Consider the following 12417-nt stretch of genomic DNA (forward strand, 5'->3'; position numbering starts at 1 on the left):
TCAGCCAAACCCCACTGAGGCACTTAGTGATTTCTCAGTTGTAAAAGCTCACCCCAATATTCCTAATGGACTCTCCAAGGTGGTGGGGTCCCAGCACACCCCTGTGCTGCTAGCCTGGGAAACCGAGGCTTGGAGAATAATCATCCTCCTAAGGCACACCTACATATCACTTGCAGGAAGGCAGATGGGGTAATGATAATCACTTACGTTTAAAGAGCACCTACTATGTGCCAGACTGTCCTGAGTGATGCCCTATTTGACCCTCATAACATCTCTGGGAGATAGGTGCTTTTATCATCATTTTACAGATGAGTAAATTGAGGCAAATTGAGTGACTTGCACAAAGTCACAAAGCTAGTAAATGTCTGAGGTGGGATTGAATCCAGATTCCTCTGCCTTAAGGCCTGCTTTTCTGTAACCCGCTGAGTCACGAACTGGCTTTAGAGCTAAGATCTGGGTTCTATCATACTATGTAACTGGAAAAAGCAAATAAATATCAGTGAAAAAAAGATCTGGGTTCAAGTCCACCCAACCTAGGTAGGACATATCATGTGTGTGACCCTGGGCAAGTGACAACATTCAAGTGCTTTGAACTCCTCTGGAACTCTCAGTTGCTAAAAACGGGGGGGAAGCTCCCCATGACCGTGAAACTATGGGTCAAGCCTCTGACCTTGGTTTCCAAAGCTCTTTCCCCTACATTTTATCTGGTTAGTATGGGACCCATTTGACAGATGGGGAGACTAAGGCTGGAAAAGATGGGACTTGCGCAGTCACCTAGCTGAGGGGTGAGACTTGACCTTGGGGCTTGGGGCTGCAGGCCCACCTGCCCCCCCCCATGGCTCTCCTCCCTACCCAGGGTCCAGCCCTGTGGCCTTCCGGCTCATCCTCCACCCTATAGTCCATCTCTTACTTCCAGGCCTTTGGTTGGAACTTGCTCCCTCCTCACCTGAGGCTTAGTTCAAAGGTCGCCTTCCCTGCAAGGCCTTGCCTGGTTCACCCCAACTAGGCTTCCTGGGGGGAAGGGCCTTGGTCACATGCACAGAAGTCCAAGGGATCCTTCTTTACAGTTGAGGAGTAGACAGACCCCAGTTCAAATGCTGCCTCTGGCCCTTAGCTGCTGTGTGACCTTGGACAAGTCACTTCAACTGCTGTCTGCCTCAGGTTCCGGTTTCTATATCCTGGGGATCCCCATCCTGCCTACTTCTCAGGAGATCATCAACCCTTTGCAAACTTTAAGGCTCTATAAATTCAGGCCTATTATTATTACAAACTGGCACAGACTCAGGACCCTCCCCCATAAATCCCCATCTGCTATATATCAGTGACCTTCCTCTGCTGAGGGCAAAGGGACCAGCTCCTCCTGAGGGCCAGGTGCCAGCTTTCTCTTATTGCTCCTGCTTGCATCCTCACCCTCCGACGTGTCCACTCAACTCCCCTGGCCATCTTCAGACAAACTTGCTGTCCAACTCCCCCAGGCTGGCAGTCATTGACTTTTTGGACTTCATGTGTAAGACTTTGCAACCCTAGCCTGGGTTGTATCAGGCCCCGGCCTCACAGTAATGGTCTGTAATGAATGAAATGATGCAAAAATTGACCAAAGAAACCAAGAAAGAGCAAGGTTATGGACCCCAGATAAAAGCCCCTCTACTCTGGCCTTGCCCTACTCTAAGGGGCATGGGCCTGATGATGCCCACAACTTTGTTTACTTGCTCTCTGTGGCCTTATTTCACCCCCCCCCCCCGCCCCACCAAGCAGGGGCTGCCTGGGGCACAGCTTGTTTGGTTGGGGTTTTTTTTTGATTTGTCTTTTTGCAAGGCAATGAGTTTAAGTGACTTGCCCAAGGCCACACAGCTAGGTAATTAGTAAGAGGCTGAGGCTGAATTTGAACTCAGGTCCTCCTGTCTCCAGGCCCGGTGCTCTATCCACTGCAGCACCCAGCTGCCCCTGGGGCACAGCTTGAACCCCTTCCTAGCCCCCTACCCAGAGTCTGGGATTTGAGGAATTCATTCCAATAGCAGGGGACATTTATATGAGAAATTAAAATGACAGGGCCCTTACCGGGACCTCAAACAACCTTTACCCTCACTATGCAGATGGTCCAAATGAGGCTTAGAGTCTGTGACCTGTCTAGGGCCCCAGCTGTAGTGTTAATGCTTGGAGACTTGGGAGCTGCAAGAGGCCCTGGGAATCATCAAATCCACCCCTACCTCCCTTTTACAAGTGAGGATGTTGATCCTGAAAGGTTCAGTGAATCCCCAGGGTCCCCCACTAGAAAGAGCCTGAAGCAGGATTTGAACTCAAGTCTTCCTGACTTCTAGGTCTCTTCTTTCTCTAGTGTGCCCCCGAGGGTCTAGCCACCCCATCTTCCAGCTCCGCTGGGGCTTCCTTGAGGGGGGGGATTGGGGGAGGGTTAGCATCTGCCTTCTGGAAGGAGAGAAAACAGGTTCCTGGAGGTCAGCCCAGCTGTCCACAAGCTCTTATGAAGTGTCTCCCCCAGCTGGGACGAAGGAGGGCAGAAGCAGCCCCCTGCCCTCGAGGACCCGGCAAACCAGCTGCTCCTTTCTAGATGGAGAGACTGGATGAGTTGGAAATAATTAGCAGAGGGTGGGCACCGGCCTGAGGGGTGACCGGGAGAGGAGGGGGATTGCCTGAGACCCGAAGGAAGCCTGGAGGAGGAGATGAGGAAGGAGGGTATTTCAGGCAGGGGGCACAGCCGGAGAAGATGCCCAGAGGTGGGAGATGAGGCCAGCGTCAGGACCACAGAGCCCATTTAGAAAGGGCACAGAAGCCAGGCCAGGAGTCAGTGAGACTCATCATTATCTTGAGTTCAAATCCAGCCTCAGACTCATAATCAGCTGTGTGACCCTGGGCAGGTCACTTCTCCCTGCTTGCCTTAGTTTTCTCATCTGTAAAATGAACTGGAAAAGAAAATGGCAAAAGCCTTCCAGTATCTCTGCCGAGAAAACCCCAAATGGGGTCACGGAGAGTCTGACACGATGCAACGAGAAGATTATAGAGTTTTCAGTGTGGTCTTTCCAGGAGTTTGTTGAGGAGTGGGGAGGACGTGGTTGAGCCTGAGCTTTAGGAGGAGTCGGACACTGAGAGGAGCGCGGCCTGGGGAAGACCCCCCCCCCAGCTGGCCATTGCCAGGGGTCACCCGCTAGTCAGCCAGATGGCATCTGGTCTGGTCGGGTGCCTCTGGACTGGGCTGAGAACGGCAGAGCCCCAAAGACTTGTGGTTTCTCTCCCTTGGGTGGGGGGGCCCACCCTGGCTGCCCCCCCAGGGCTGGAATCCCATGGTCTAGGATGTGCTAGAAGCCAAGAATGCTGACAGGAAGGAAGCGGTTGCCCGAAAGGTTCTCTCCCCACCAGAAGTGGGCCAGGCCCAGAGGGGGCAGGGACTGGCTCCAGCCCCCTAAGAAGTGTGGGTCGAAATGACTGGGACAGGAGCCATTGGACCTGGAGGGTGCATGGGGAATGATGGCAGCGAATGTCCAAGTTGAGAGGGCCCCCCCCCCCAGCTCTGGGACCCCTCTGCTCTCCCCGCAGGCACCGAAAAAAATTGTCCGTAGCAGATTCCTTCAGCAACCTCATGCATCGGCCTACCCTGGACCAGTTCACCGAAGGTGAGGTCCCACCAGGGCCCTTTGGGGCAAGGGAAGGGTCTAACAGGTCTGAGCGCTGCTGCCCAGACCTTTGGGGAGGCGCCCCCTATTGCTGGCATCCAGAAGCCAGAGGCCCAGCCATTTCCACCCTCCAGAGCCCAGCTGAGGAGCTGGAAGGGAAGAGCTGTCATGAAGCCCATGCACGTTCCTCCTGTGGTAATGTGGCAGTGCCCGTGTCCCAGAGCAAGGCTCACTCTTGGGTCTCAGCCAAGTTTGACCAACTCTCTGGGATCCCCAAGATTATCATTGGCATCCCTTCAAAGTTAGTTGGGGTCTTGGGGCGGCTAGGTGGCGCAGTGGATAGAGCACCGGCCCTGGAGTCAGGAGTCCCTGATTTCAAATCCGGCCTCAGACACTTCATAATTCCCTAGCTGTGTAACCTTGGGCAAGCCACTTAACCCCACTGCCTTGCAAAAAAACATAAAAGAAAATGTTAGTTGGGGGAGAAAGGAAGAAATAGGCCTCTAGAAGCCCACCCTGAGAAACAGCAGCCAGGGCAGGGGTACCAGCCCTGCCCAGGGCAGTTCAAAGAGAGACATTTGGGACCACTAGAGTGGCGGCAAACAGCCCCCCCCCACTCCTCAACACATTGCGGCCACCCCAGAATCCTAGAACCTCAGAGCCAAAAGGGATTTCCGGGAGCACCCGGTGTTATTTTCCAGGGGAGAAAGTCAAGGCCCAGGGAGGGGGGCCTTAGCCTGTGGGGTCACATGATAGGAGGAAGCTGAGGCACCTTGAGATGATCCCCGAGTCATTAAGAAGGGCCTGGGGGCCACGATGCCAGAGGCCGGTCCTGTCCTCTCTGCCTGCCAGGTTGTCTTAATGAAGTGTGGGGCCAAAATTCCTGTGGTCTTAGAGTCCAGAGACCTCAGGAAGCTCCTCTGCCCCTGTGCCCCTGTGCCCCTGGGTGAGCAGCGGGGCCTGTCCTGGACGCCGCTCTCTGGGAGGCCACCTCTGCCACTCGGGGCCATCGTGAGGCCTGTGGGGGGAACCATGAGAGGAAGAGTCTAGAGCTGAGGAGGCTCGGGGTGCACGGTGGCTGTGTTCATGGGTCTGATGGGCTGTGGGCAGACCCTGGAGCCGGGGGAGGGGGTCAGGGGGGACTGAGAGGGGCCGAGGCACGTGGAGGTTGGCTATCGGGACTGTGGGCCAGGCCCTCGCCTTAGAGGCTGGGGACCCACCTCTTCCTGTCCAAGCTCAAATTCTGTGTCTTTGGCTGTTTGTTGTTACCTGTGAGTATAGGCCGGCCCCTTCACCTCCCTGGTCTCAGTTTCCTCTTCTGTAAAATGAGGACCCAGCTTGGATGCCCGACTCGGTTGACAAAAAGCTTCATTATCAAAGAGCAAAAAGATGAGGGTGTGGGAGGAGACAATGGTGCCAGTGGAGGGAGGGGGGATTCTGAGTCGCAGGCCCGGTCCTGCTGCCCCGGCTCCGTCCCATGAAGGATCAGACTGAGCCAAAGGCTCTGCCCAGTCTCAGCTGGAGGGTCCCATAAGGCCCTGGTGCCTCGGTCTCCTACCCGGACCCTTTTGCTCTGCCGCCAGCACTTGGCGAGGTCCTTTCTTACAGTCCATTCAGGATTGCTGACTCTCATGACTCCATGGGGAGGCACCAGCTTCCCTTTAGGAGGTTGGCCCCCAAAGGCCCATCTGGTGTCCACATGAAGCCCTCAGCCCCCTCCTCTGAAGGGTGCCCAGGGCTTGGCAGAGCCAGGGACAGAGGGCGGCCCCATATTAGTGGTGAGGGGCTCCCCGGCGCCATCCCGCAGGATACACAGACGCATCCCGACCCGGGGGTTTTCTCTCCCCCAGAAGAGATTCATGCTGAAGTCTGCTATGCCGAGTGCCTCCTGCAGAGAGCGGCTCTGACCTTCCTGCAGGTAGGTGGGGCCCGCCGGCCTCCCTCACCCTGGGGGAGGGTCCTTCCTGCTCACATCCCGTGTGCACCACAGCCCCCAGGCCCCAAGGGATGCGGTGCCAGCTGGGGCTGGAGAGCGTGGTTGACCCCGGCAACATTGCCCTGGGTTCAAATCTCAGTTGTGGCAAGTTACTCCCAGTGAGACCCTGGGCAAGTCCCATGCCCTCTTGGGGTCTCAGTTCGCTCCTCTGTGAGATGAGGGGCCTCTAAGACCCTTCCCTTCTAGCCAGAGGGGTCGCTCTCCGTCCCGAGACTCGGTAGCCAGCCCCAGCATTTCTGGGGTGGATGGAACTCCTTCTCTGTGGTCAGACTGGGTATGAGGCCCTTCGGCCGGGCGGTCCCAGGGCCTGTACCATCGTCCCGTGTGATGCCGTGTCTGCCTTTGCTCTTGACCTTGGGCATCTGGGCCACTGACCGCCGCCTCTCCCTCAGCCCCTCCCTGAATCCCTTCCCCCGGACCTCCCTCCCACAGGACGAGAACATGGTCAGCTTCATCAAAGGAGGAATCAGAGTGCGGAACAGCTACCAGACCTACAAGTGAGTGGGCAGCGTCCCAAGGTGCGCAGAGGGCAAGGGCGGGCCTCAGGCTGGGGCAGCCCGATGGACGAGGGCAGCCCTGGCCTTATGTCACTCATCCAAGACCGGGTTGCTTTGGTCCAAGCCGGGCAGGAATGCTCTCTGAACTATCGATCCCTGATCTATCGGTCTCTGGGGATGGGGAGCTCATCCCCCCCAAGGCAGCCCCTCTGCCCCTCTGCCCCCGTGCCAAGCAGAACAAGGCTAGCCCCTCTGCCTCCTCTGCCCCTGACACTCCAAGGCAGTTGTTCAGTGTCCTTATCCTGGACCTTCTCCCATGACTTCATACATTCATTTGCCAGGTCAGAGAGGTGCAAACAGTGCTGGTGGGATGGAGATGGGGCATTCCCTGGGCAGATCAGGGAAGACTTCATGGAGGAAGTGGCATTTCTTTGAAGAAGGGAGCAAGATGAGCTGAGACCCCGTCCAGGCCTCCCTTCCCTTTCTGGACAGGGCCGTGGCCCCTCGGCCTCCAGCCCAGACAGTCTCCTTTGGAAGGAGCTGGTTGGGGCTCATCTCAGGCTGGTCTCCGGCCTGGCAGCCTGCCAGCTATCGGGGACACCAAGCCAGAGGCGTGATCCCACTCCCTCCTCCTCCTCTTCCTCCTTCTTCTTTTTTCAGTTACTATATCTTTGCCTTCCCCTCATTCCGGCCCTCCCTCCCTCCTAGGTTTAGCATAGATTCAATAGAAAGAGGGCTCTGGCAACCTGGCGCCAGCCAGGATGGGCAGTGTCGCCATGTTCTGTCCTCATGGCGGAAGAGAGCCCCATCTTCTCAGATTTTCTCCGGGCCGGTCAAGTCTCACTTTGAGGCTTGGTCATCCCTTTGCAGTTTCCCCAGACTTCTTTGGGCTCTGCCATTCCCCAGTGGATGAGCATCCTTTTATTGCCCCCAGTTCTTTGATCCCACAAAAATGATGCTTCTGGGGGCGGCTGGGTGGTGCAGTGGATAAAGCACCGGCCCTGGAGTCAGGAGTACCTGGGTTCAAATCCGGCCTCAGACACTTAATAATGACCTAGCTGTGTGGCCTTGGACAAGCCACTTAACCCCATTTGCCTTGCAAAAGCCTAAAAAGAATAACCAAAAAAAAAAATAATGCTTCTGGGGGTATTTTGGGTCTCTGGGGGCCTCTTGTCTTTGGCCTTCTGCAGTCTGTGTCCTGGCCCTGTTCTCAGCAGGGCCTGGGGGTCAAGGGAGGGCAGCCCCCATTCATCAGCTGGGGTTCTGGTGAGGCTTGCCACCCCTGAAGCAGGGCTGCCCTGCCCATGAATGGGGAACGCAGGACGCAAGCCTGCCTGGTGGAGGTCTGGCCCCGCTCAGTCTCTGCTGCTCACTAGTTGTGATCCCCCTCTCAGCCTCGGTTTCCCCATCTGCAGAAGGGAAGGATGGGACCTAGACAAGCCCTAAGGTGCCTCCTGGGCCTGATGTTCCAAGTTCTAGGGTCTGCCCACCCCCAACGTTCTGTGTTCTGAGCCCCCTCTCGGCTTGGACCTTCTAAGGACCAGTCTTGGGAGTTGGCATTCTAAGGCTCCTTTCAGGGGCAGGCGCAGAGCCCTGGGCCTGGGTCAGGAAGAGCCGAGTTCAGATCCAGCCTCAGACACTTCCCAGCTGGGGGGCCCTGGGCCAGTCACTCTGCCTCTGCCTGCCTTGGTTTCTTCAACCACCATTAGGCATAATAAAAGCCCCCGCCTCCCAGCCTGAGCAGTGGAGGGTCCGCCGAGGGACCCCGTGTCGGGCATCATCACTCGGACCGGTTGTTTTCACCACCGTGATGTCACCTGTCCCAAGGTGTCCCAGGGGTCCCGGGGCACCACCCGATCTGGGTGTCTCAGGTGGGCCGGGGCCGGGGAAGGGGGAGCGGCCCCCACGGAGCCCTGCCATGAGCCGTGACTGAACGGGGGCTCCGTGTGGCCAGGGAACTGGACAGCCTGGTGCAGTCGTCCAACTACTCCAGGGGAGAAAACCACAGCCACTTCGAAGGAGGGGTGAAGCTGGGAGTGGGAGCCTTTAACTTGGTAAGTGCCAGCCTGGGCCCCCCAGGAAGCCCATCTGCCCCCCTCCCCCCCCGCACAGCCAGGGCCGGGCTGGGGGCTTCACGCTCAGACACCAAGGCCCCCCCAGCGACCCCGGGCCCATGTGGGAGAAGGGCCCCCCCACCTCTAGCCCTTAGAAAGGGTCCGCTTAGTGGTCCGCAGGAGGCACGGGATGCCTCCCCACCCAGTCTCTGAGGGGCGCAGCCCGACTCTGGTGCCCCTTATGGGGGGGGGGGCTTTGGCAGTGTAGACAGAAGCGTAAGTATGACATAAGTATGACCTCAGGACAATAGTGAGCAAGAATCAGTGAGCAAGCGGCTTCCCTCCTCCCTGGCTCCGGCCTCCGGCCAGGCCACACGCTTAAAGCTGGGAGGGGCCTCAGTTTTGCAGACGAGGAGGCTGAGGCTCGGACCTCCCAGACTTGCTCGAGGTCTCCCAGCTGGTAGGTGCTTGGGGTGGGTCCTGCCCCCTCGCCCCTTCCTCACGTCCTCCAGGAGGCGGAGGGGGAGGAGGCCCCGGGAGCCCGGGGTTCGGGTCTCAGCTGGGTCACTCATCATTAGCTCTTGGAACTTGGGGTGCCCCCCCGCTGGGCCTGGGGTGCATCTCTTGTTTCCAGAGGACCAACGGCCAGGAGTCAGTCCTGTGCTTAGCAGGGTCTGGTGCCTCGTGGGCCCTTGGCGGAAGGCTCATGATTGATGGATAAAAATACTGAGGGACGAATTTCTAGTCTTGAGGGGCTGGGGGGGCTTTTCGGGGCCTTTCTGGAACCCCTCGCATCAAACCACCTCCTCCACTCACTTGGGTGGGCACATGCCAGCCTGGGCCCCCAGAGGCCACTGCCAGGGCCCTGGGCCTCACCTCATCCCAGGAGCAGGAGGCTGACTCTCCGGCAGGGTCCGCGGGTGGGAGGGGACCCCAGGGAACCCATTCTCTTTGATTCTTGGCATCAGGAGCCCATCTCTGCTGTCTCATCTGGGCCTGCCCACTCTGGCCCAGGCTCTGCTGCCCCTTCCCCTGCTTCCTCTGGCCTCCGCCCCTCCCTGCCCTCACAAAGGTGACCTGCCCCAAGGTGTGCCCCCCTCATCATCCATGAGGGGGGCCCCTGGTCTAATGGAGGGCCCCCTCCCATGGGGCTCCGGGGACGCGGGTCATTCTTAGAGGGACCCTCCTGGAGACGCTGCCCTAGGCGGCTTAGAGGCTCCCCCCACACTCATACCCCCCGCACAGACCCTCGATGGGGCAGGTGCGTTCTGGTCTGGCGAGGAGGGTCCATGTGTGCCGGTGGGCAGGGGAGAGTTTGCAGCCAGGGGACGGAGAGACCCTGAAGGAGGGCGAGTCCTTTCCCTCCCACCTGTGCTCACCCGTGTTCCCACCCCTCAGACACTGTCCATGCTTCCTGCCAGGATCCTGCGGCTGTTGGAATTCGTGGGGATCTCTGGAAACAAGGTAGAGTCTCTGCTCCTGAACTGCCTTCAGGCCCCTCCGACCCCCCGCCCCAGCCTCAGTGGGTCCCAGGACCAGCCCGGCTCGAACCCAGGCTCTCAACTCCATGGAGCAAATGTGGAATTCGTGGTCTATGAAAGTTCGATTGGACAAGTCCCCCCCTTGGGGTGTTGGGCTCTTCTATCTGGGCCTCTCTGGAGGCAGGGCCTTGGAGAAGACTAGTCGGGGACTCTCCTGGGATGGAGAGGAGGCCTCTGGGGATGAGGCAACCTCGCAGTCTTTCCCAATTCTTGATTTTTTGGGATTTTCCAAGAGGAAACCCCCCCCTAGGAAGCCTTGACCTTGGTTACCAAAAGGAAGACCCCCATTCCCTCTGCTCCCATCCCGGCCTCCCCTCTTACAAACTTGTAGGAGAATCACCAACTGTTGTTGGTCCCCCGCTGTGAATCTGGTCGTCCAGCCCAAGCGCCAGCACCTCCAGTGGCAGGGGTCCCCTCCCTGTGAGGCAGCCCATTCTGTTGGTGGGCAGTTGGCGGGACATGATTTTCTTCCTTGTAGTTGTGTTGGGGTCATTAGCGGTGGCGCCCTATCTGCTGCTAGAAGACATGTGCCCCCAAGTCTTCTCTAAACATCCCTAGTTCCTTCGACTAATCTGCCCATGACAGATGGGCACAAGATCCCAGTGCCGGCTGCCCTCCCTCCTCTGGGGGCTCTCCAGCGGACCAACAGCCTCCCTAAATGAGGACAGCAGGGTCCTCGTCTCCTTTTTCTGAGCAAATGCCTATTTACCCACAAGAAGTAGCAGAAGAAATTGTACAAATCTTAGGACAGAATGGGGGAGACCATGAGGAAAGCCGGTAAAATGTGGACTCGGAGGATCTGAGTTCAAATCCGAGCTCTCCGTGTGTCCTGAGTGGTCTTGGGCCTAACTAAGCCTCTCTGCCCTCAGTTTCCTTGTTTGCAGAATGAGAGGCTGGACCAGATGGTGTCTGAGGGTCCTGAGTGAGGGCGTCCCCTCCCCTCCCCCGCCTTTTCTAGCTCCCCTTTCTTCCCCAGGCCCTCACCTGCCTCCTTCCTCTTCTTCCTCTCTTCTTCCTTTTCATTTCTTTCCTCTATTCTGCTCTCTGTCCCTTTTCTTGAATTCCCCTCTCGCCTCCACCCCCTCTCACCCCTCCGCTCAGGCTCTCTCATTCCTCCCTTTCCCCATCTTCTCCCCCTCTCCCCTCTTTTCTCTCCATCACTTCTTTCCTCTCTCCTCTCTCCCCTCCTTTTCTTGCCTCTCCCTTCTCTCTCATCCTTTCTCTGCCTCCCCCGTTACGCTTGGGTCCTCAGTTATGCATTGGCCGTGTGGCCTCGGCCCTGCCGCCGGGGTGCCCCTTTGTCTTCTCCTCTGCCCGTCTCCCAGCATGAGGCCCCTACCCTCCGGGACTGGACGCCTCCCACTCCTGGGGGGGGGTGACCCCTCAGCCCGCTCCCCCCGCAGGAGCCCCCCAGCCGGGCTCTCCAGCTCTCCCCTCCCTCCTGCTCAGGACTATGGGCTGCTGCAGCTGGAGGAGGGGGCTTCTGTCCACAACTTCCGGGCCGTGCTCTGCACCATGCTGCTGCTTTGTTATCACACCTTCCTCAGCTTCGTCCTTGGTAAGAAGACATGTCCTCACCGGCCTCAGTCTCCCCGCCACTTTCCAGCTCCCCCATCTGATTCCTGGGCCAAGGTTGGGGGGGGGAGTAGGCAAACCCTTAGAAAAAATCCACTAGGTAATTCTGTACTTCTGGGAAAGGGCCCCAAGAATTTTGGGGGAGAGGCTCATCCTCCACCTCCGAAAACACCCCTTTCCAAAGCTGAGCCTGGCTGACTCGATGGTTCTCACCTGATGGTTATGGAAGCACCCCGAGGGGGCTCTGACGGTTCTGGTGGAAGCACCCCGAGGGGGCTCTGATGGTTCTGGTGGAAGCACCCCGAGGGGGCTCTGAAGGTTCTGGTGGAAGCACCCCGAGGGGGCTCTGATGATCATGGTGGAAGCACACTGATGGTGGCTTGTGAAAGACAGCCTTGCCCCTTTGGGAGAGAGGAAGGTAGCTGTGCAGCAGGGGCTGAATTCATCCAAGGGGGTGACTCCAGCGTGGGTGCTGCTCATTTATCAGGGACAAGCCTGCTATGTGCCTAGCCCTGCTCCTCTTGGCCTGGGGAGCTGCATGGATTCAGAACCCAAGGACTTGAGTTCAAATTAGGATGTGCATGAACTTGGAGATGCTCAAGCTCCTTGGGCCTCAGTTTCCTCAGATGTAAAATGAGGGAACTGGACCAGATTCTGGGGTGCAGAATGGCACCCCCACCTCCAACTTGAACCCGTCTCTCTCCTTGGGACTGTGACAGGCACAGGGAATGTCAACATCGAAGAGGCCGAGAAGCTCCTCCAGCCTTATCTGAAACGTTACCCCAAGGTAAGCTGCTTCTCCTGTCCCTTGTGTCTCCCCCGGACCAGGAGCTGGGGGCTCACGAGCTTCCCTCGGCACTCACAGAATCCCAGAGGGGTCTCAAGGACTTGACCCACATCCCACCCGGTGCAGGAAGGCTCTCAAGCAGCTCTGTTTGAACACTTCCAGTGATGGGGAGCTCACTACTGCTCCAAAATTGCTTCCTTATGTGACTTTAGGATACTTGAGCTCCACTAGTCCTAGTTCTGGTGTCAAACAGAACACATCTGTCCCTCATTTCTTGTGTCAGCCTTCAGATTACTGAAGACTGCAACAGGCTTTCCTGAGGAACCCTGCCCCCACTCAAG

At 57.8% G+C, this 12417-nt stretch overlaps 1 protein-coding gene across 3 annotated transcripts in view; it reads left to right on the top strand.

The window, feature by feature from the left end:
* TTC39A (tetratricopeptide repeat domain 39A) overlaps nt 1–12417 on the top strand; it is a 44642-nt gene that overhangs the window by 20251 nt on the left and 11974 nt on the right. For all 3 annotated transcript variants that reach the window (XM_074221476.1, XM_074221477.1, XM_074221475.1), the window contains exons 4-10: nt 3550–3626; nt 5477–5544; nt 6055–6119; nt 8074–8173; nt 9572–9637; nt 11164–11272; nt 12009–12076. In XM_074221476.1, coding sequence (XP_074077577.1) covers nt 3550–3626; nt 5477–5544; nt 6055–6119; nt 8074–8173; nt 9572–9637; nt 11164–11272; nt 12009–12076 — 553 coding nt within the window. The remainder of the gene's footprint in view (nt 1–3549; nt 3627–5476; nt 5545–6054; nt 6120–8073; nt 8174–9571; nt 9638–11163; nt 11273–12008; nt 12077–12417) is intronic.

Source organism: Macrotis lagotis, chromosome 2, assembly GCF_037893015.1.
Source record: "Macrotis lagotis isolate mMagLag1 chromosome 2, bilby.v1.9.chrom.fasta, whole genome shotgun sequence".
Classification (NCBI taxonomy): Eukaryota; Metazoa; Chordata; class Mammalia; order Peramelemorphia; family Peramelidae; genus Macrotis; species Macrotis lagotis.